At 41.4% G+C, this 24,325-nt stretch overlaps 1 protein-coding gene across 20 annotated transcripts in view; it reads right to left on the bottom strand.

The window, feature by feature from the left end:
* The window catches only part of OXR1 (oxidation resistance 1), a 295,555-nt gene that overhangs the window by 138,367 nt on the left and 132,863 nt on the right, over nucleotides 1–24,325 (bottom strand). For 10 of the 20 annotated variants that reach the window (XM_074577647.1, XM_074577663.1, XM_074577662.1 and 7 more), the window contains 2 exons: nucleotides 17,757–17,922; nucleotides 10,176–10,372 (listed from right to left, as the gene is read on the bottom strand). In XM_074577647.1, the coding sequence (XP_074433748.1) occupies nucleotides 10,176–10,372; nucleotides 17,757–17,815 (256 nt within the window). In that variant the 5' untranslated portion in view covers nucleotides 17,816–17,922. The remainder of the gene's footprint in view (nucleotides 1–10,175; nucleotides 10,373–17,756; nucleotides 17,923–24,325) is intronic. The other 10 variants (XM_074577654.1, XM_074577667.1, XM_074577655.1 and 7 more) reach the window with 2 other exon arrangements.

Raw genomic sequence — 24,325 nt, 5'->3', positions numbered from 1 at the left:
CAGGGGGTTGGACTAGATGATCTCCAGAGGTCCCTTCCAACCCCTACAGTTCTGTGATATGGGTTGTACGGAAGGAAACCTACTGCTTCACCATCTCAATGTTAGCTTCAGAGGGAAGAGAAGTCACTTTCCAAACTGAGATTACCTGCAGTATTTGTGCATCGGTCCCTTCCAAAATGTATTTTTCCACCCCCGCCCCCATCTCTGCAGGCTTATTTATGGATTTAAAGAAAGCTTAAGGGAACAAATAAAAAATATGCCAAGTTGTTTTACACTATCAATGAACTCAGGTCTCTGATTAACACCCAAAAATCATAGCTTTCATAATACTTACATGGAGAACAGAAATGATTCCTAAAACAGAAATATCAGACTCCCCTTGCACTAACAGGTCTTCTGTGATATTTTAAGGGCTTTTAAACATACCTTGTGGCGTTTTTTGGTGGTGTGGGGTTTGTTGGTTTGTTTGTTTGTTTGTTTTAAAGAGTGGGGAATCAGAACAACAGATAATGAATTCAGGTACTTAAACTTTTTAGTTCTTCTCTTTCATTCAAAAAAATCACAAGTTTTTATAATCAGTTTTGGTGCATTTTTTTAGCTGTGTAGAATTACCAAGCTGTCTGGAAACCTCACGTTTGATTTCAGAATGAATAAAATATGAATAATCACAACAGGTGCTTTGGTGTGACAATATTGTCTCTTCTCATAGAGAAGTTTACCAGATAAAATAACTGGAAATCAACATACCCTAGTAGTCCGTGATGAAGACTGCAAAATTTGGGCTTTAAGTGTCTGAGGAGAGCGTTCTCTGCTGATGAAATGGGTGAGCCAGGAACAGTCCTCTGCCTGTGCAGGAAAACTCACTTCCTCAAATTTCAAGCTTGAATCAGGCTGGGAAGGACTTCAGGAGGTCTGAAGTCTAATCACCTGCTCAAAGCAGGGTCACCTATGAGACCAGACTAGGCTGTTCGGGGCTTTACTCTGTTGGGTCTTGAAAAACTCTAAAGATAGAGACCGCACAACCTCCCCCTGTACATCCTGATGCACTGCTTGACTCTCCCCATGGGAAAAAAGATTTTCCTTGTACCAAGTCTAAACCTAATATTTCAAATTTAGGCCAATTGTCTCCCATTGTCCTACCATACACCACTGCAAAAGACTACCAGATGTATTCTTGGTAGCCTCCTTATGGATAGTGGCAGGCTCTTGTAAGGTCCCTCTGAATCTGTCCCTTCTCAGCTCCCTCAGCCTTTCTTCACAGAGCACCTGATCATCTTGGTCACTACTGTCTTTTGAGTTTTTCCAGCCATCAAGTAGTCCAACCATCTAGGCCGTAATGTCCCAACACGGACACAGGGATGCTCTGGAAGACGATGATGATGCCAAAACATGGAATTTGCTAAAGTAATGGTTGATGGTATCTACCAGTCTCCCATCATCCACAGATCTCTTAATTTCATCCCAGAGGGCAATAATGTTCAAAAAGCATGATTTAGCCATGGCAAAGCCATACTCGCTATTCCAAATCACATTCTCCTTCACTTGTCCAGAAATAGCTTCAAAGAGGATCTGTCCCACAATTTTCCTAGGGACTAAAAGTGAGGCTGTTCCCTGGATAACCTGTCTTTCCCTTTTTGAAAAGGAGTGCAGCATTTGCTTTTCTCCAGTCATCATGGACCTCCCACGACCTTTCAAAGATGATAGAGAGCAGCCACACAATGACCTCAGCCAGCTCCTTCAGCATCCTTCATACGTATCCCATTGGGTCCCATGGACTTCTAGGGATCAAGATTTTTCTCACGAGATCCCTGACTTAGCCCTTTCCCACTACCAGTAATTACTGTCCACCCTGAACCCTGTCTCCAGGCTCAAAAGCCTCAGCCTTATCTGCATGTGCTGTAACTAAGCCACCCAGCTACCTCAGTAGTGAATACACCTATTCCTTGTTTGTTCTTTTACTGTTAGAATGAAGACTGCTATTTCGCGATACTCAAAAGACGTGCTCGAGGCACATTTGAGGTGTCAGAAATCACGTCCCTTTTTTCAGTCATTTTTCCCATATACAGAAGGCCTCCAATGAGAGAGAGACTGAAGGTGATGCACCCTCTATCAGCCTAGAGCTTACAGATCAAATCCGTTCCTCTTTTTTTCTCCCCCAGAGATTCAAATTTTAGTATCCCAAGAGTACATTCTATTAGCTGATCTTGCAAGTTGAGTAGCTTGCCTATAGAACTATAAAAGATTTCAGCTTTGTCCTGATGTAAAGCAACGAAATTATAAAATCCTGAAATACTTCTTGCCCCAAATGACTCAGCATATGATACGATAGCAATCTATATGATTAAAAACAAAACCAGATGCTAAGAAAAGGGACATGCTGAGATGAAAGGACATTAATGAGCATCACTCTTCGGGTGGATGCTGTCTCTATAGCTCAGAACTCATTTATATTCAAAGGATACACAGGGTATCTGTAAAGGACAAAAGAAGGATACAACACTAAAAGCTGGCTTTTAATGGCTCCCAGTTTTAAATTCTAAAAAAAAGAGAAAAACAAAGACATGAACAAACGCTTGCTTGCTCATCCAGAGTAGCTATGTGATCTGAATCAGTAATAAAAAATCTTCATGAAAGGTGAATGAGTAAGAATTTTGCATAGTTACTGTTGCTATGAAAGCCACTTTCCTTATTATCCACACGTTCCGCAAATTATTTCCTGTTCCTTATCACTCACAAACAGGTAACGAGGTGCTAGGAAAATTGCCTCCTCCTCTAAAAGTTTCTGAGATCGCGTTTGAAAGGAAGCAATCAGAATGACGTCCCTCAAAAAGCAATGAGTGTTCAATAAGGAAATTGTAAGTGCATTGAATGGGCCAGAGTCAGACTCTGCAAATGTGTGCGAACAGCATCTGGATCCTCCGAGAGAGTGTCGGCAGCTTCATCTCCCACCTGTCCTTCTCTAAAAGGGAGAGGACACAGCCCAAATTTACCGCACCTACTGCGCCAAACTCCATCACCTATCCAACATTTTTTAATATACCCACCTATATTTCATGTTTTGCTAGTGCAAGCACCAAACAAGAAAGGTAATTGTGCAAACAGGAGAGAAATTGGATATTCGGGAGCTACTACAGAAAGGAACCATGTTCAATTCTGCAGAAGAGGAGGAGCAATTATATTCAATTGCCAAATGATAAGAAGAACCTTTCAAAGACATGTTTGGAAAGGAAGTGGAGTGTTCTTTGCAGGAAAACCTCTCTACAGTAAATACACCAATTATTATCAGATCATGTCCCCTGGAAGGAATAAGATATTTCTATGGCACCCGAAATAAAATCTCTCAGGGCAGGAAGGGATTTGAGCACCAAAAAAGAAACAGCCCCAATGTCTGCTCTTCAAATAAGTTTTATGCTCATTTTGGAGGAGAAGGCAAGAGGCAGCCCCCTAACTTTGTTTGTAATCAGTGACTACAACAGCAAATAGTCACGTGGGATAAACCCCATAAGATTCTCAGCTTGACTGTAAATAAGCATATATTTTCAGGTGCAACGATGTTCTCGTTTTCCAGTTTTGAGCCCACTAGCAGACTGGCTGTGATGTCTGACCAATGGTCTATGGCTCTCTGACACCAGCTCTCCAAAACGGCTAAGCTGGTCCGTGGGTGACAAAGCTCCGGCAGGATAAGAGATCTCTGACATATGAAATCACCGCTTGAACTGATGTTATTCCCATATAATAGTTTCATATTAGCAGCTGGTGTGACACCATATAAATTTCATAATAAATGTGGATGAATTCACACTTAATCTGGTAGCTCTGACGTATTTTAAAGGAAGTAATATTTTTATGGAAGCACCCTGAAATATATGTAAACAGAAAGACAGTGAATCTACTGCACATGTAAACAACATGATATTTATTTATGCTTCCAAATGATTGTAAAATGACTTTGTCATTATCATGACTTCAATGGACTCATGCAAAAGCATATAGTAGAAGGGTTAGGTATAGTTATATCCATTAAATAGCAGCTGATGAGTTTTCATCTAGTTATCCCTTTCATATCAGGAAGAACAGACTATGACTTATTAATCACTTGAAAAAAAGCTTTTGTTTTAGGTTTCCCCATAAAATCTTCTCTATTATATGCTCTGTCACTCTATAAACACTCTCTTATACTGTTTTGTGCATTAATAATAATTCTTGGGACCAGTCATTACTTACATTTATATGCCATTCAATTCTTTGGAAAATCCATCTTCTTTTCACATTAATACATTTTGAAGTACTAAATTAGTAGTAGTGACTAAATTAATCCCAAGTAAATTTAAAGTGGCTACCCACCGAAACTTTCTCTCTTACAAACAAGATTAGGAGCCCACAAGAAAGTCTGTCTTTTCCTATTTATCACTTTGGCATTAGCTACTAGACACTTGTTTTGAAAACTCCGTCAATTAATATGTATTTATTCACAGTTGCTTATCCCAAAAGCTTAATTTCTCTTCCACACTGATTTTATATCAGTTCATTCCACTACTCTGAATAGGTAACATTTCGATATTCAAGGAAAACACAAGTGTAGAGTACTAATATGGCCAGGTCAAGCTAGTAGAAAATATTTTCTCTATTAAGATTTCTGCTAGCCTCATTTGCAAGAGAGACTGGAGAAGAAAAGGGCTTTGTTTTGTTTTCTTTTTTTAAACAAGTGGAACATGAAATAATTTTTTAAAAAATGAACCACGGGAGTGAAGGGAACTTTGGCAATTAGCATTTCCCAAGTGTCCTCATGCTGTATATTATGTACATAGATACATACTCCTGAATTCTGACTAAACTACTAAGTGTGCGTAGCTGTAGCAGCAATACCTTCCACTGACGACAGAGACTATACCAACAAAAGATGCCTCCTGAGACAGTTGATAGTTGTCTTCTAAATGAAATAAGCTGTGCTAGCAGAAGCCTGTACAGCAATGTTTGCATTAAGGCTTTTATTAGAAGACATAATAAAAATTGCTGCATTCCTCCTCTCCCCACCAACACTGTACTCTATCAACATTTTCTAGTAGGAACTACTGTCCTGCTTCATTTCCTTTGCCTGATTCCTAGAATCAGGAAGATGTCTTTATGCAACCATCTTATTTTTAAATATTTACTCTATACCAGTACTGCAGCTTTATTTTAATGGCAAACAGAACCAAAGGAGGCCTTTTACATCTACAAAACCAGGGTTACTAGGTAGAGAGTCTATTGGGTATATCCTTAATGAGAACCAGAGTATACACCTCAAGTGCATGTCTTTATAAAGTAGCAACATTGGCTACTCCAGCCACATTAATAAACTGCTAAACATATATCCTGAGGCATCATACCATGAAGTATGGTCCTACAACCCTTCAGTTGGGTCCTGCAAGCAACGCAGCTGTGATGGGGTCAGCCTCTTTTCTGTGGTGCCCAGTGACGAGACATGGGGTGATGGGCACAAACTTGAACATGGGAAGTTCCATCTCAACATGAGGAAGAACTTCTTTACTGTGAGGGTGGCAGAGCACTGGAACAGGCTGCCCAGAGAGGTGGTGGAGTCTCCGTCTCTGGAGACATTCAAAACCCGCCTGGATGCGTTCCTGCGCCACCTGCTCCAGGTGACCCTGCTCTGGCAGGGGGTTGGACTAAATGATCTCCAGAGGTCCCTTCCAGCCCTGTCATTCTGTGATGCTGCACCTGGGCTAAGTGCAAGGCAGCTATGAAGAGCTAGTTGTAGCCTGGACATGGCATTAGCTGATAGAGCCTTACTGCTTTGAATTCAGGCAACCCATATAATTCTCCATTGTATAATATTCCAGCCCACTTTTTAGAGTGCTGAAGACCCAGATACCTTCTTTTTCCCTTTCGAGGGAGTTGCTCAACAGTAAGCACTTCAGAAATAAGTGGCCTGAATTTTTAAGTGCCTGAGGCAACTAAAAAAGTCTATTTTTAGGTTTTTAAGTGTCTTGGGTGCCGTTTATCCAGAGTTCTCTAAAAAACTTCATCCAGCCCACCATGCAGACTGTTTTTCCTACACTCGCCTTATTAATCTCAGAGTTCCCACTCAATTTCTTCACACCAGTTCAGCACCGGAGGTGCAGGAGCCTTCCTGCCTGCTGAGCCTGCCATATGGAAGAGTTATTTCTCCCCCTCACTGACTCTCCATTTTCTGTTTCATTTCATCCAAGCACGCAACTTGTTCCCCGTTGCCTATTCCTCAGTTCCTCTCTCTCTCTTACCTACTTTTTCCCCACTTTTAAGAAGTGCAGCTGCACTCATTGACTTTGGGAAGCATCTGAGATGCAGTCTGTGGGAAAGACGAAATAATTATCTTGTGGATAGCTCCCTGAAGTAGGGGCAGCGCTGATGAAATTTTAAAATCTCTTGGAATTACCAGGATATTCCTTCCTCATTACACAATCAACTTCCAAAGGTCCGAGATAAATCTGTGCATACATAAGGTGACACAAAAAATTTAAAAATATTCTGATGCTTCAGAGTATTTAGGAACACAGGCTGGTAGACAACTGCCTGTATCTGCTCACGGTAGCTGCTACACAAGCTGCTACCATTTCTTCTGCAAAGCATGTGTGTGCAAGGTAAACGCCCATATGTCTTGGTTTGCGTCTGCAAAGCAGGGTGAGATTTATATAAAGATCTCTGAAGCGCTTTCTGCGTAGCCAAATAAATAAAAACATATTTTTAAAATAATTTTGATTTTACTCTTTCCATGAGCTGATGAAGTAAAGCTGGTTACACATTTCTTTATACAGAATTTTAAGTCACATGGCTATTTGATAAAATGGGCAGCCATTAACAAATCCATCTAGGCCTTAAAGTTAAGTTTTAATAGGCAATGTGATGCTGACATTTACTTTTTAAAACATATAAACTGTATATATGTACATCTTTAAATATAGATGTCATACTTTTATATATCCAGATTTGAACTCAGTTCTCATATCTATAAAGTACTTTGAAGATCCTGATAATTACTGAACATAAGTTGTTAAGGAAAATGAGAGTCACACAAAACACAACTGGCATTAGTTTGCTCAAGCTCCATTAGTCACTGCCATAAACACCGTCATTTGCCAATTTGGTCTGAGGTTAATGCAACAGAATACTAATTTTAAAATCAAAGAAGCAAAGCCAGCTGAGAGCATTAGTTTTCTAACACATTTTCTTAATCCATTTATCACAGTAACGATTAGTTCGTGTTGCTCAGTCTCGGACACAGGAAGCTTTTAGCGGGGAACAACATGCAAACAAGGGCAAAACAAGGTAAAACCCTGTGTAACTGAATTAGGTCAGCAACAGGTCTAACGTGCTTGTTTAAGCTATTTAACAACCAAATGTACACAACACATCACTAGAATCAGGTATTTTTTCTGTTTTAGAGTCCCAGCCTGCTGCAAGTGTGTCAGTACATTCATCCTCCGAAAGTTACAAACTACTTCATTAGACTTTGACTATTAGACATAATTTTTGAGACAAGTCATAGAAAATGACTTTTAAATCAACAGCATGATATAGATAATAACTTAAAGTATGCTGAAGTTGATGGGAGCTCTAAGAAGATAATTATTGTTTCTCACAGATTATCAAAGCCATAGACTCAGTATCAGGACAACTCAGCCAGTACAGTAAACACGTTAATCTGGTATCACTACTGTGCTGTCCAAGATTAAACCTTTCATTTTCACAATATTCAGGAACGTGTGCCGTTAAACATCTGTGAAGATACAGAGAACCTCTTGTTTCTTCAATTTGCCCATCAGCAGAATTCAAGCATTATGTAGTATGCAGTCATATTGGCTCTAGCAATTTATTCCTTGTGATTTAGGCAGGTCACAGAGACAAAGCTGTATGTATAAGAACATATGTCTCCCATAACGGGTCAGTCCAGCCAGGCCATCTCACCCAGTACTCTGTACAAGGACAACAAAAGATGATATTTAAGAAAAACATGTAGGCTCAGCCACTTTGCGTGGTCTGTTCCCCTCGTACTTCCCCAGGGTCTACAACTGTTGCTCACAAATGTTAGCATCTGTTTATGGGCAAGTTGCCCACAAATGCTGTTGTCTGTGGACTTGCTGTCCATGTTCCAGCATGATACGCAGACAGGCTGTGGAGCATCCACCCCTGGAGACTGTCAAGACTCGTCGAGACAAAGCTTTGGCTGTTCTGATCTAGTGTTGGCTGAAGTCCCACTTGAAAGAGGACACCAGACTATATAACCTTCAGAGGTCTTTTCCAGTCAACAAGTCTGTCAAATCAAGCACTGCACAATATTCCAACAAATACATCAAACATATGCACAACATTCTGTTACTCTAGCACCGAGGTTAGATCCTGAGCAACTAGTGCTCCGACCTTGTGATCACTCGAAGCACGTCTAGGTTACTAGCATTGATGGAGTTCCCATTATAAGGTGTTTGTAAAGGTTCCCAAGAGAAAATGCAGGTGAGACACATTTAACAAGTAGATAAATGCAAACCTGAGCCTGTGCTTCCATACACAGGCTGTGTTTTGGGGGATCACAGAAGAACATTCAACTGTGGTCAATTTACCAATAATAGTTTTTAATCCTGAGTTAGATTAAGAACTCATTTTGATGATGTGGTGGATTTGTTACTTTCATTATTACTATTATGCAAAACCCCCATTCCATCCCCTGCTTTAGGTATGAAGCAATCTTGGCATATCTTTGATATTCCTTTAAGATTATTTGGAGGAAAGAGGAGAAAAAAGCCATAGAGCAATATTTGTTAGAGAATACATTCTAAAGTAAAAAACCAATCAAGTGCACTGTTTTAACTATGTTTTGTCAGAAAATATGTATTTCTTTTTAGGGCAATATTCTCACACATCATACGATAGAATCTCCTTTAAAGAAGGATTATCCAATTTGAGATTCTTAAGGTAAAATTTTAGACCTATTGTCCAAGATGCTAATGAATCCACCAATGCCTTCACTTTGCCTCATTTTTATTTATTTTGGGGTAGACGGGATTGAGTGATAATTGAAACTCCTATGAGTTTTCAGAAGGCAGTTGCGCAGCCCATTTCGAATGCAGGGCATCAAAAAATGCAAACACAATCATTCACCACGTAAAATACAGCCTTTGTTATTAAAGTGTGTAGATTGCTAATGCAGTTTCCTTCTTTAGAGACAACTTCACTTAAGATGACAGCCAGCTTCAAGAGTTCATGACAAAATGAAGGATGTTTAAGGCAACACATTTTTTCTTTACCTTTTAGACAAGATTAATACACACAAAACGAGTTTAAGACACACAAATAGTTACCTTGGAACCGAAGAAATGATCACATTGTACTGCAATAATTCAACAGCACACAAACCCACAATTAAAATACCTAACTTCGTTTTCTTAAACCTACTGACATTTTGTCTCTTCAAAGCACAGCATTAGCATCCATCCCTCTTGTTTGTACCACTCCCATTAGCACATCTGCCTCTCACAAGCGCTAATGAACCCGGCACAAACACTACAAGGCCACTCTCCACTCAGTTTTAATCAGGAGAGAAGCAATATGTTGCCAAAGGAATCAGTCAGGCCCAGTCCCAAAATGATTTCTGGGGAAGCAAGTTATGAAGCATCTTCTAGGGTGCCGAAGATGGTTTAATAGGAATCATGCAAATGCTGAAATCCCAGAAGAATATGCAGAAACCCAAAATATTCAGAGAAAGATATCTAGAAGCCCCCCTAATCAATCCTTCACGCTCAGCAGGCCTCCTCCCTCTCCAAACTAGAAATCCTTTCTACCAGGAGCCTTCTGAACAACCTCTGCCAAAACTCTGATGCAATCCATTGTCAAAGGCAACTATGTTCTCCCTATGCCCTTCCTCCCAAGATTGCTTTTATGCTTTCTTCAATACATATTCTTAAGAAAAAAAAAAAAAAAGCAGATGAAAGAATTCTTGTAAATGGTGTGATATAAATAAAACAGGTTAATTTTTTAGGGTAGTTTGACGCCAGCATTAAGGTATGACATCTTAATGCTCGCTGTGGGCATTTGTAATCTTAGCAGCCAACTGAAATTAACCAGATGAAATAAAACACAAATAAACAGGAAGACCCTGACTTTTTAATAGGTATATTTGATTTTTTCTGTGAAAGAAAACTCACCAATGGTGTAATATCTCTTCAGTTCACTCCTCCGTGGATTGCGCCTTTGGGTGTTTGCAGTGTTGTTCTGTTCCTCCTCAGAAGCAGCTGTCTTAGTGGCAAGCAAAGATTTACTGGGCGGAGGTGTCTGAGCTTCAGCTGCCACCGGGTTGCATCCTGGCCCACTAATATCCACCGACTGGGACTTTTTCTTTAATCTAAAGGCAATTTAAGGCAGTAAGGTATTATTAGTCATTGTTCTATACCTAGATTATGTATAGCAATATAGCAAAAGTAACAGCAATATATTCATTGTACAACAATTCGTGTATGTTGCAGCAGAGCACAGAACAGCAGTGACAAATTAGGCCTTGAATTAACTTCCTGATTCAGCTCCTGCTAAATCAGTTACATGACTTGCATCTCACATGTAGCTACAAATGGTAAACTGTCCTCAGATCAGCCTGCTGAGCTGCTTGAAGGATCAGTCCCTAATCTGTTTCAGAGAAGATGCCAACAATCATCCTATCATTAAGTTGCCTGGCTTAAATTTCCACACAAGAGGGCTGTACAAAGAAATTAAATCATTTGCCCAAAGTTGCTGAAAGCCCCAAGAGAAAGGCATTGACTCATGATCTTCTGAATTGGGACATAGCGCCACAACTGCATTTCTCATTCTGCAGTAGTTTCAACGTGTTGTTTCTCACTGAAACTCAAGAATCCCACTAACCCTAGGTCTGATTTCGTGTACTTCAACAGCAGTGTGCAGGGGAAAAGAAATTCTCTGTCCCGCATAAGAAATCAGTGTCACTCAACATTGTCATCCAGGTAGAGTACAACTTCTTAACTGCTATCCTCAGCCCAACCATCCAACCAGATTTTTACCCATCCAGCTGTCCACATATCCAGACATAACACCATAACTCGGGTACAAGCATATTGTGAGAGACGGTGTCAAAAGCCTTGCTAACGTCAAGGCAAATGACATCATCACCCTCCACTCCTCCCCAAATCTAGTAATTTTATTAGAGTTCTGCAGAAGAGAGACATAAGAAATCTCAAATCCTGCTTCAGAGTGGCGGTGAGTGCACTCCCATCACTGAATCACCGTAGTTTGGGCATCTCCTCTATCTCTAGCAACACAAACTGGAGGTTATTATGCTACTAGAATTATTGAATAGAGACAGATGTTCTGCTGTGATGAAGCTCACTACATACACATTGGATTTCGTCAACGCTTTTCTTAAATTAAGTCCCTATAAATGTATATGGTAGACCACATGATTTGGTCCTGGAAATAAAAAGGAGTTTTACGGCATTGCAGTGAGATACTGATTTGAGATGAAGGGATCATAATAATTCTGAAATTTTGAAGCAACTGAAGTAAAATTATAAAGTTCTGTAATGCCAAAGGATAATTTTATTAGGGTAATGATTTAATGCTAAGCAGCCTCCCTCTTAACTCCGTGCTTCCTTATTTTTAAAACATTTTCTTCCTGTATTGGTTGCAATTAAACAGCGTGGCTTCCTGCACTGAGAAGGGAATCTGCTAGTTTAAGAGGTTAACTGATTAACTATCGTAATAATAATTACTGCTATTAGTAGACTGGAAAATCTTCAGGTCATGATCAAGCTCTGGAAGATATATTAAAGTATTAAAGTGTATGTAGAATTTTATGAATGACACTATGAAGGTGAAATTACTACACATATATATGGGGTATTGCTAGTGCAGGGAAAGGACTAGCAGTTAGAAAGTTGGCAGTTACAAATTAGCTCCTATATGCGGTCCAATGAGAAAGACTGCTTCCACTGTAACCTCTTCCCTAGACTGGCCCAGGGTGCCTCCTATTTGAAGCAACGCTCCTCAGCTCCAATGCCTCTGCACAAACAGTTCAGGATGACAGGGACCTTTATCCCTCCTACAGATAAGAAAGGCTGTACTGGCTCAAAGCATGTATTTATGTAGACAGGTGTCTTGTGTCTAACAACTCCATCAATGGAAAGCGTACAGGCAGGTGCACAGTGCTACCACTCCCAGCCTCTGGCAAACTCTGGTTTACTGGTTTCCCAAATCAGATGACACACCTTTTTTAGTGCTTGGAGTTCTTTTTCTTGATTTGTCCTTAATTACTCCTGAATTCATCGAAACTTCTGATATGGATGGCATCCTGCCTTGATGTGTTCCAGTTTAAGTATGCACTGTGTTAATTTTAGTGTACAGTGACCACAGTAGCTTATTTTTATGACTTTTAAGAGTGGCATTATGAGAAAAAATTAACAACTACTACTCCATATACACCAGCTTACAGTAGCTCCTGCTGTTCCAAGAGCCCTACAGATATTGGAAGAACAACTTGTCACTGTGATAAACTTTACTTTGAGGATCTTGGTCAATGGTCCCATATATGGAGTCAGTGGACACACCATCCCAAACAGCTTGGGATGAGCTAACTATTGAATACTTCTATAAGCACCGATGCATATAAAAGTCAAGATAAGACTGTGCAGGGCATCCTCTCTGAGTAAACGTTGTGTGAGAAGAAAAGAAAGCTCTGTTGTTTGAAATGATGCTCCAGAAAATGAGACCTCGCTTTGAGAAGTTCTACCTTTAAGCCTACAGCTGGTCAGATATACTTACCTAAAATGAAGGCTGGAATATTTCCTTGAGTCATTAACAATGAAATGGTGTTCCATTATGATGTTAAATTCTGCTACGTTGTTGAATATGTCATATTTCAGGTGGTATACAAGTCTCTATAATTCCTTGCCACTTGAAGTCTTTGAAGATTTAAAGGATGACTTTTGGGGAGAAAATCCCTTGTTTTCAAGAAGTAATGCTCTATCTCAGACCAAAGCTTCCACTGTGATTGCAGTGTCTTGCTTCTGTGTTGTGCAAAACAGTTGTGGGCAAAAAAGCTACAAAGTGTTTCGTGCCTCCATGATCTCAAACCAAGGCAAGGGAGGCCTAAAAATCAGTCAGTGTATATAAATCCTGCATTATGCATTTCTATGCTCTGCCCCAGAGGAAGACAGACAGCAGGTGAGTTGAAATAAATTACACAAATTGAAAAATACCGTTACGATTCATATTCTCAACTATGTTATGAACACATTATTCGCCACCAAGGCTGTCTGAAGGACAGTCCAATTAATAAAACTCTGAATTACTGTGTGGAGGTAGCTAATAAAATAGCTTGCTTCACTGCAGGGAATACCAGATTGTTGTTACAAATATATTGCATCTATTCTTCTAGAATAAAGGTATAATAGCTGTCATCTGAGCAGTAAAGCTGTCACATGGCCTTTTTCAGGTGACTTACAATTAATAAAAAACTTGGTTGAAATGTCTATAGCAAACGAATGTCCAAAAAGTTATCAACTCTTGCAATCCAGAATAATTTAAATGTAAGAATTCCAGAGTCATAGGTACTCGAGTACTAAAATTAAAGAACAGGAGCAAGAAAGGCAAGCAGGTGCACATAATATTGACAAAATGCTCTTGACAGACCATGGTGATGGTGCTTTTGCTGCCAGGAAAGACAGAAAGATCCAGGGTCTGAATTAATCCAGACTTGCAATAACAGCGGCAGCTGAGTAGGACACAGGTTCAACTGTAAGGACACAACTTTAACGGAATGACTTGACAAAAACAAGCAACTGACTCGGATGCATCTTCCTTCAGCTCACCTGAACTGTATATTGATACAGGCAGGGCTGGCAAATAGTGTGAATAAACACTGCAGCCTTTGAACTGCATCTTCACTGGCCCACCATGTCTTGCAAAGAAAGCCTGAGTTCTGGGCATGTTTTGAAGCCAAGGGAAGGAATTCTTTGTAAGCCTGACCCTTTTCCAGCACCTTGCTTTGTTACTAGCTCTGTGTCGCGTTTGTTTTTGGGTTTTTATATTAAAGATGCACAGTCGGGATGAAACAAGATTTATTCTCTGACAGAAAGAAATATGAACATGAAATGCCTCGGGATCACATCCCTGGTTCTTGCTTTTTTTCAGGCTGTTTGTAGAAAAATAAATAAATTATATAAGAAATAGCATGGCAAAGCTTTTTTCTTTTACTCTATGTATTCTATAGCAGCCTTCAACTAACTTTTCAACAACGGGCAACACAGGTCTTTCAGTATCACCTGGTGTGACCCAAAACGACGCTGCTGCATCCAGCTGGCAGCCAGCGAGGAGTTCTAAGTCAGCACTGCGCTGGTCAGGCTTGGAAATGCATGTCCCGTAGCAAGGACAAAGTCATAACTTGACTGAGATCCAAAGTAGAAGAGGCAAACATTTCTTTTTCTGCAGCTATCCTTAAATTATAGGAGTTCCCTTTGAGAGGTGTGAAATGCCAAGCTGGTCACGGCTGTTGTCTTCTGGCTACTGGTGGCTTCTCTGAACTATGGTTGTGCTCTCGCTTGGGTGTTAAGAGAGGCATCTTCACAGCAAAAGCAGCAAGTTCAGAGGAGAGGCTAACGTGGAATAACTATGAAGGCCCAATTATTGACAATTAACTGAGGCAACCCACCCTGGGTTGAAGTTCAAGTAGGGCCAGGGGAGGCCCTACTCAGCTGCTGCTGACTGGATCTGGAAATGCCATGTTTGCTTGGAACATGGATGTACAGCACCTCCACTTTAGGTAATCATGTCCAAACACACATTTCACGTACCTATTTGTGTAATACAACTGCACTATTGTTAATAACCAATTAAAACCCCATTTGCTCCATTTATATCTTGCTGTATTTTCCTAGAACAGATGTCACACACCCCAGTAACTCCAGATGTCTGAGACCTTCTACAGAGTCACCCCTCAGTGTCTCCAACCTACCAGACAGAAGCCCAAAGCCCAAATCCACCTCTCAGCATCCTGCCAGTTACTGATCGCAGAGGATTTGCGCATTTAGCTAATGCAGGAGGAATGTGCGTCTCCAAACTGTGTGATATGACATACCTGTAGGTGGATACACTGACCAGCTCCTGAACTTGTGCTTTATTTCTCTTTCCAACCTCTGCGTACAACTATGAAGTTTTTTACTGCATCTTAGAAGCTGCCTAACAGATGGCTCCAGCTTTTACCCCCTCCTGACCAGCTGGCACCCCGCGCTCCCCAGCAGCACCTCCCAGGAATAGGTCACTTTAAACGGATTCTTACCATTTCCCTCAAAAAGAAAATGTGGTCGGGTGGTCAGGCATTGACCACCAAGTGCTCTGGGCAGTCCGTACATATGGGAAATCCTGAAATCCTAGGGCTAGTGAATTCACTGGGAAGTCTGCTTGAGATTTTAAAAGTATTAGGATTTCATCCCTGGCACTCACTATCACAAACCTATTCAGTTCCTAATACAATCCATGCACTTTTTCATGCTATACTTGCGAAATGAATTTTTGTAAAGCAGCATGGAAAAAAAAAAAGGCATTATTCTCTAAACAGATCTTGAAAGCATCTAAAACAAGCATGGCTGGCAGTCCAGTCCAAAAGAAAAGGAAAAAAACCCCAACATTTAAACCATTTATGGTGGAAACAAACAAGCATACGAAGCATCCCAGGGGCTGGGAATTTGTACAATTCGATCTTTGTGAATTTCTAAGTAAAAATCCCTACTGCAACAAAGATTTGGAGGAAAGCCTAGCTCATTCTTATCTACTGAATACAAAAAAACTCCCTGTGCCCCTTGTGACTATCGCAAAGATTTTACTGCACAGTTAACAGGAGAAGCAAAATCATTCATTTGAAGAGTGATGCTTATTGTTCAGAGATGCATTTAGTATTTTTGAATGCCCAGAAGAGCTGGTTATGAATTTGATTTCTTTATAGCAAGAAATGTGATTTAAACCAAAGACGACAGCCAGGATTTATCTGATTCTGGAAAAAAAGTAAACAACTTCTTCTGTTTTCAACACAGCACTGCAAAGGTCTGACAACTGGAACACAGGAGAAGGCCGAACTCCCCGGCGTCTGCACAGACTAGCCCCAAAACGAGTTACTTTATTCTCCTGTGGACACGCCAGCCTCCACACAAATCTGCATTAGCAGATGGTTGGTGTTTTTTGGCTGCTGTGGCAATTTGGAGGGATCGGGTCAAAGGCTCGTGGTCTGCAGCCAGGCTCCATTTACTGCCGGAGGCTCCTGCATCCTGGCAGCACGAGGCAGCGCCGCTGGAAAATCTTCTCCTTAACGCTCTTGAATACCACCGGCAGCGCTGCCCATCCCCTCCCAAAAAGAAGATAGCAGGATTAGACTGATACAGGCAAAAACCACTCGTGATGCTAATGAGTCGGTTCCTCATGGGGCGAGACGAAACAGAGTGCGGGAAGGAGCCGCCGGCTGGGGACCAGCGCCGGGACCTCTGCAGCCATCAGCCACGGGAAAGGGGACTGGAAAATGGGTTTTCACTGCAGGAGAGTTAAGAAGCAGCAAATGAAGGGAAGGAGCAAGTTTGAAATAAACACAAGAAAGTAGATTGAAAGGTACACAATTGCATGGCGGAAATAATTGTGCAGGCTAGGAGTATCGGTCGGTACAAAAATGAACGCCACGAGTCAGGCAGAAAACATCCATTGGGGGCTGCGAAGCATGCAGGTACTTCAGCAAATAAATTCCTTGAGCCCAGGATTGCTGGAAGGTGGAGGGGTTTCACAGGGAAAAAAGAGCCACTCAATGCATGCTCCATCTCTCATATAATCCCTAAGTATCCACTACTGTGTAAGTACTACACACAACTGGGCGCAATATACTTGCAATTCGAACCTGAATGGGTCATTATGAATTGCAGAGGGAAACAAAACCAACCACCACAAAGCAGCTAGAAAATAGAACACCACTAAAATCGATGTCTGTCACTAAACAAACAAAAAAAAATACCACAGAAAAGCCCTTCAGGCTGTTAGTTTACTTGTTGATCATGCAGCAGAGTTCTCTGATAATGCAAGCAGCTTATGAGATCATCTGATGGCCGAAAATGAGAACAAGGTGACCTTCACACAGGTGGCGTTATGAAAGGATTAGGAATGAATTCACACCTACACAGCCCAAAAAGCAAATTCAAAGCGGCAGGTACGTATCAACAACGCAAGATTCAGCCCAGCTTCAGGAAAGAAAACACTGCAGGCACAAGACCTATGTGCAAAAAAATATCGGCATTTCAAATGTCGTATTTTGCTCTATACCCCCAGCATATGTATTGGAGCCTAGAGAGCAAGCATACAAAACATGCTTTTTTGTTGCTTTACACACACTACCAAAAATTACTGTGCAAATTAAAGACATAACAGTTGTTAATCATTAATCTCAGAGTACCAGAGAGCAAACCAAAACCACCCTCTCTCCACTTCCCAGTCCTCCTTATGGAAGTGGTCCCAGCACATGCAAGAAAACTGCCACCATCCCTCATTCTGTAAGAAAAGACAATGCCAAACCAGAAGTTTCCACCAGGCTTCAGGGGAAAAGATGAAGAGTATCTAGATGACTGAAAAATTGGTTTTGTGATGTGTGGAACAGGCAACCCACACCCTTTTAAGAAGATCTATAGACAACGCTGGCGCCTCATGTGTTTCAAGGGCACATCACAGAATAAAGATTTACGAAAATGAACACAAACCTTGTGATTATTCCTGGGAGCATGACAGCACTGCTACAGGTAAACCCTTGGAGGACCATTTACAGAAGACATATAGATTGGTTGCTGCCAGGTTACATCCATGGACTCCAAGCGGGAGAATCCAGAATCCGCTTGTGGTTCAAGTGTGACAAGGCATTCTCACTGCCTGGGAGAGAAGCGTTAGTGAGTCCATGGGCAAAGGAGTCGAAGCGCTCTACACACCACAGATGGGCCTCCTGTGCATTCGCAGGAGGATGAGGCATGGCCGAGGTGGGGACGGAGATGATGATGATGATGATGATGGAGAGGAAATGGCAGCAGTCACGCTAAATACATAATGTAACTCAGATAGTCACAGCATATACAATTCATTCTTTTTTCCCTGCCTAAGCTTTTGTATGGATTAAGGGCTCAAGATCATATGGCTTCGCCATGGCTGTATAATATTTTACAGCTGCTTTACATGGTGGAAGTAATATGCTCTGCAACTAGGGTGTATGTTTTGTCAGGGATGAGAATTTCTTGATCTTTTCTTTCAGGATTTTGAGCGGGTGGGTTGCAATGCTGTGCTATTTGCTGACAGTTATCTTGATTCTGGACGTGTTTTAGAATAGATGTGTAAAGTAAATTACTATTTTGAATCTTGCTATTTTGTTAATAGCTGCTATACTGTTATTTAAATAACTCCCACTAGTTCCATTTTCACAAAAGCTCTTCCAATGCTTTATGCAAATCTACTTTAGTACAATTTTCATCGGTCTTGAAATTTCCAGCTCTGGCATATTCAGCACAGAAAGATTTTGCATAATGGTTTTAAAGTTACGATAATTTCTATTTCATTCTTATTTGTCTCATTAAAGCTGTAACATTATATCTAATGCAACTTTATTTATAAGGATGGATTCAAACTGTCCGAACTATTTTAAGGTTGTATCACTAAGGAAAGTCTTTACTTCACCTGATCAGAAGGAGCTATTTCTGAAATCTCCTTATTATTGGCTATGCAACCGGCACCCAGAACCTATTCCCCTGAAAATTACTGTGAGATTTTCACACATCCTGCACGACCACATCCTATATTACCATCTTCTCCCTCCCAAAAACTGAATTCAGAGTTTTCAAAGGCAGGTGGTCAGGGAGCTACATGGCGTACCCTGAGACATACGGAACACCTCACCTACAGTGAAGCCATATAAACTCGTAGCATTTTTTCCATATAATAAACTTTGTCATAATATCAATTATTTTCGGTGCTAACTGCAAGTAATTTACACATCAACAAACCTGTTTTATCCATAGCCTTTAATTCACGCAATCACATTTACATTTCTGATTCCAACCCTAGGCTTGACTGTTTTCTGAGTTGTTTCCAAGTCAGCTGCAATATCCCTGGGCACTTCATGTTCCTGAGACTGCTCCAGTATACGCAATCACAACACGCATACATTAATGTAGTCAAATTTGGAAGCAAAAGGGCCTTTCAACTTCTCAAAGAGATGGCAGAGGAGGTTGGAAGTTACAGTGCTCTTACAGCATTCTACATACAGTGTTCTAGTTCTACCATCTCACCAAATAAGCATCAGCACAGCAGGCAACCGCTGCTCAGGTGTGAGATGTTTGTCCTAACACAGAGAAATGCAAATCTGCACATTCTTCTGCCTTGCCCGGTAGTAGGTCATACAACTTGAAATGTATACAGTGAAACAACTTAAAGACTTCTTTCAAAATATAAAACCAATTTATACATCATTATCTTTGTTCCACAAGACATACATTCCGATCTCATCACTGAAGTTGTAAAGGTATTTTGTAAAAGGGGAAAAGATAATAAATAAACAGTGAGTGAGATGCAGCCAGGAGCATCTCAGCCCAGGCAGATACCACAGCCCATCGGCTACAGTGCCTCCAGGCAAGCGGGGACCTTCTGGTCTGGCCTTCCTCCTGCCTGTCACGCCATGACGTGCCACTGCCACCTTACACAGTGCTGCTTGGCAGCCGCGAATGCCAGTGCTGGGACCAGAGCTGCAGCAAGCAAGAGAGCCTCTGTCTTCAGTCTGAGCATGAGGAGATGCTGCAGAGAGCGCAAAGACCACACTCTGTGACCTGCCACCAGACCATGGGGCTGAGGAGGGAGGTCAATCCAGGCAAGCAGAAGACACAAATCTCACAGGCAATCATCCAAATTCTCCTCGTGCCCATTCCCAAATGGAGCCTCCCCTCCACTTCCTAGAGCCAAGGAGACTCATCCTCACACTGGGGTTCAAAGTGCCTTTTGGGCAAAGCTATCCGCTTCCCACCAGGCATGGGGGCTGTAGAGCTTCACCATGAAAGCCATTAGTGCTATTTCACTTTTCTAAAAACCAGGCATAGCACATTATACAGACATTAGGACTCAAAAAATGTCCAATACGCATAAGTCTTTGGAAGCACCCACCTGTTTTCATTGAATACAGGCCAACGACAAGACTGTCTAAAAGCTTGTCTAAAACTAAAACTGTAAGACAAACAGGCAACTAAGTTACCCAATTTGTACAAACACTGTGTCTTCATACTTTTTCATATAATACTTTTTTTTCATATAATACCTTTTCATAATCTTGAAATAAAGATTACATAGATTTGCAATGTGTGCATAATATAGTCTTCTGTAAGTCTTCACAGGACAAAAAGCAACTGTCATAAAATGAAGCAATTAGCACCAACTCACAAAGGGCAGACTCTCATTACAGTGATGAGAGAGACAGAAGCTGTTCCTTGAGGAGCCTAAAACATCTAGCATTTCTCCTTGCTAGGAACATAAATTGGTTCTCAGAGTGCTCTGCAGGATATAATAATATCAGATAAATCTCTGTGGAAGCACCCAACTTGTCAAAGGCAAGTTAGAAACTAGGCAAAATGAGAACTTTCAGCATCATAGCCAGAGGAGAACTGAGTTTTTGCCTTTCAACTCATGCATAACTCAAGTATTTTGAATAATAAGTATAATTTTAGCATTTTAGTGAAATATGCAGAAAATATACAGACTGTATAAAATGAGCTTTATATCGGTTGGCTTTTTTGACTGTTTTTTGATATGCGCACCACATCCTCCACTGAAAACATGTTCATTCAAGCTACTTTTCCTTGAGGGAGTTTCACTGGGCACTAGCCATACAGCTTTGAAAAAGTGTTTGTCTTAAATCAGGTGAGCCAAGCTTATACCAGATGGAGGAGAAGCATCTTCAAAGCTCCAGGAATAGTTTGAACTTAAACAAGACAAAATTATCCTCCTACCCTGCTGGCAGGAGACCGTCCTGCTCTAAGTAGTCAGCTCCGAGTAACCCCGACCATCTTTCTCTTTTCACCCGGGGTCAGTAACACAGCAAAGCAGTTCCCGGCATTTCCTCCGGAGCTCCCAGCCCAGCCCAGAGGGGTGACTGGGGATGCCAGCCCGCTCTCTATTCACTTGGCCGCTGCAGCCACACAGGAGATAGCGAACCTAAACCTTGTTAAGGTCCCATCGGACGCAATTAGAAAATGGGAAGTCTGTTAATTGCACCTATTGAGAAAATGCTATCTTGAGCATGTATGTTTTCCAGTCTTGTCATCCCAAAAAGTAAGCAATGCCACTCGATAAGCTGATTAATAACAGGTTGTGCTAAGAGAATCTATATATAAAGGAGAAACATACATCTGAACAGATAGGTTGTGAAATAGTGCCTACTTATTTAAAAACAAACGGAAAACCCACACGACTACTTTGTTTCTCAGTTCTGTGGGAGTAGGAGGAACATTTTTAACAACTTTGTACTTTGTGCCCACGAGAGTGTAAAGGTTGTAAAGACGTTTCTTTCCATCTTCACCCTCCAAGCACAGCCCACAAGCACTGATGATACACCGCCTTGGTCACAGAAGCGACCGTGCGCCAGGAGAAGCTCTGTGGGACAGAGCAGCAGGAGCTGCAGGAGACACAGGAGCTGCAGAAGACACAGGAGCTGCAGAAGCAAGAACCAGGGCGCCCCCAAGAATGAAGCGGCTCAGGCAAGCACCGAGATTATGTTCAACCTGAACCCAAGCAAACGTATTCTGGGGACAACAAACTATGGTAAAAAAAGGAAAAAGAAAACCCTTCAAGGACATGAAAGGTTTTTTATATTATGAGAACATTTGAGATTTCAACAGTAATTTCAACATCTCCTAACTGTGGCGACAGAAAATAAATGCGAAGTGATCACAGTGAAAACTCCCATTCTCAGTAAATTCTAGGTCTGCAGAGCTGTAAGCAGGAGGCACTGCTGGCATCTATCCTACACTAAGTATATATTTTTTGTTTCGATATTGGCTCGCAACGGGCAAGGCCTACAAACTTCATCAGAGCCGTGAAGGCTCTCTTCATTCCCATCAGTGCAGTTTTCTCCTCATCTTAGCTTTCGTTTTAAACTAAGAATTATGACAGCCAATTTCTCTTTCCACGTTTCCTTACAAACGAAATTTCCTTTTGCCTCTTAAGATGACTTAGTCCTGGGTTCTTTCAGGTTCCCCCTGTAATCCTGTTTTCTGCTCCCGTTATCAAGCCACTGTGCTTTGATGACCCAGTGATCAAAGCATATTGCTGGCTGCTGGAAGCCACTGGAGATTTAGATAGCAGATTTCCACTATTTTAAAATTTCTGTCTTTTTAATGAAAGTGTCACCATTCATTTTGATTTCTCCCATTTGCTGAATGTAAAGGCACTTCTAGACTACACAGAATGTTGCCACCAGCAGATCTCCTGCTGGACAAGGCAGCAAGCGCCCTGAGAGCCATATACTTTTCAGTCTTTCCTATCATAAAAATATATACCCTGTAGAAAAATTTAATACAAGGAAAGGAAATTGCCTAAGAAAGGAAAGAACTCTTTGATTTTATATCCATAGCAATGATATCAAGAAATATTGAAAAAAGTTTTTTAAAATACAGCAAAGTTCATTTTGTTAGGTACAGACTGAAGGCTTCGTTTTTAAGTTGTTTAATAAACTCACCTCGACAACGAGTATTGCAGTTATCAAGTTTGACAGTATTTTCTCAGAAGCTGAACTTTCCTCTGACAAGTGTTGCCAGTCAATTAAATTAAAATAGAGAGCAGCACGATGAAGTGTGTTACTGCTCAGTCTTTAATAAAGCAGGTGTGTTTTTCTGAGTCTCTCCCACCTTCCCAACAGGGGCCCTGATTCAGCAGTGTCCTTAGGTTCCTGCCCGGTGCTGAGACCACCAGCAAGGTGGCTCAGCGGTCTCCATCCTGGGAAGGAGGTGACCGTTAATGTACAGCACAGGTTATCAATAGATACCGCCCAACTTTCTTTTTTTTTTTTTTTCCCCACATGTGCAATGTAAATCACTAGCTGTCAATTTGAATGTCAATAGTGAAAAGGAAGATGAGATTTGCAGGAGCTAAGGTACCTGGACTCTTTTCAGCATCCTAGTATGACTGAACTGTATTTCTTGAACCAGCTGTGGAGGAAGGTCACAGCTTGCTAAAGACCAGTCGGTTCAGAAGGCACATGCACATGTAGAGTTTCACGAGGAGACAGCTAGCATCCTTCTGTAGGGAGACCTACCAAGACGCCACACCAAAAAACACTTAAATATCAAAACTCTAAAGCATCTAGAAGACTTGTAAGAAACTGCATTAATAAACACGAAGTAGTTGACACCTGAGAGGTAAGTGCATGCCCAGGATGGTACAAGCCTGTTCAGATCCTCACCGTAAGGCTCTGCTCCAGGTAAGCAAAACATTCCTGCGCGACACCAAAGCAAAACGATCCCTCTCAGCTTTTTCCTCACTTTTTCAGGATGCATCTTGCATCTGTGCTCCCGTGCTTAAACAAACTCTCTTGGGTCAGTGATGTTTGAGCTGTTGTGTCTTCAGTAACAGTGTCTGTCATGGGCATGAGGAGGATTTTGGGGATCACGGCTCCTGGCTCTGCACGCTGCAGTAAGCACAGGTGTTTTATTCTTTCCTTCTCAGAGATTTACAGATGAGCTGCTTGACTTTTAGGGGCAATTACCACTACAACCTTGGTGGATCGAGCAGGGAGGATCGTGCTCCCAGCAAGAAGAGAAGATACCAAGAAATGCAATCCCCACAAACGCTGCAGTGACATTGCAACAGTGTGAAAGAGATGATTAGGTTTTATCCACAGATCGGGTATCTTCTCAACCTTTCAGCTGAAGATGTGGGGGAGACACTGCAGGGAGAGAAAGGAAAAGCAGGAAGGCAGGGGAAGACCAGCAGCACTCCTGGGCAGCCACCTACGCTTCTGCAGTGGCCGCAATGGCTGTCAGCCTCTGCTGCTCGGGCTGCTCTGGATATCCTGGGAAGAGCCTCACCACCACTCATTTCTCTTTCCTTCTGCAGGGGGGACTTACAGGCAGCACATCCTGAGATCCAAGAAGGCAACCTGAAACCATAATTCAGTTTCATGCTGAAGTAAAGACATGTCCTCACCAGAGGAGAAGGATCACCTTCCCCTTGAACCACCATTTAGATTTATGCCTGTGACAAGCAACAATCTTTTCCTAATTTTTTTTTTTTCACTCAGAATAACACA

The sequence above is a fragment of the Larus michahellis genome, chromosome 2 (assembly GCF_964199755.1).
Source record: "Larus michahellis chromosome 2, bLarMic1.1, whole genome shotgun sequence".
Taxonomy (NCBI): Eukaryota; Metazoa; Chordata; class Aves; order Charadriiformes; family Laridae; genus Larus; species Larus michahellis.
The sequence above is the reverse complement of the archived record's forward strand: the minus strand, read 5'-3'. Positions and strand labels throughout refer to the sequence as shown.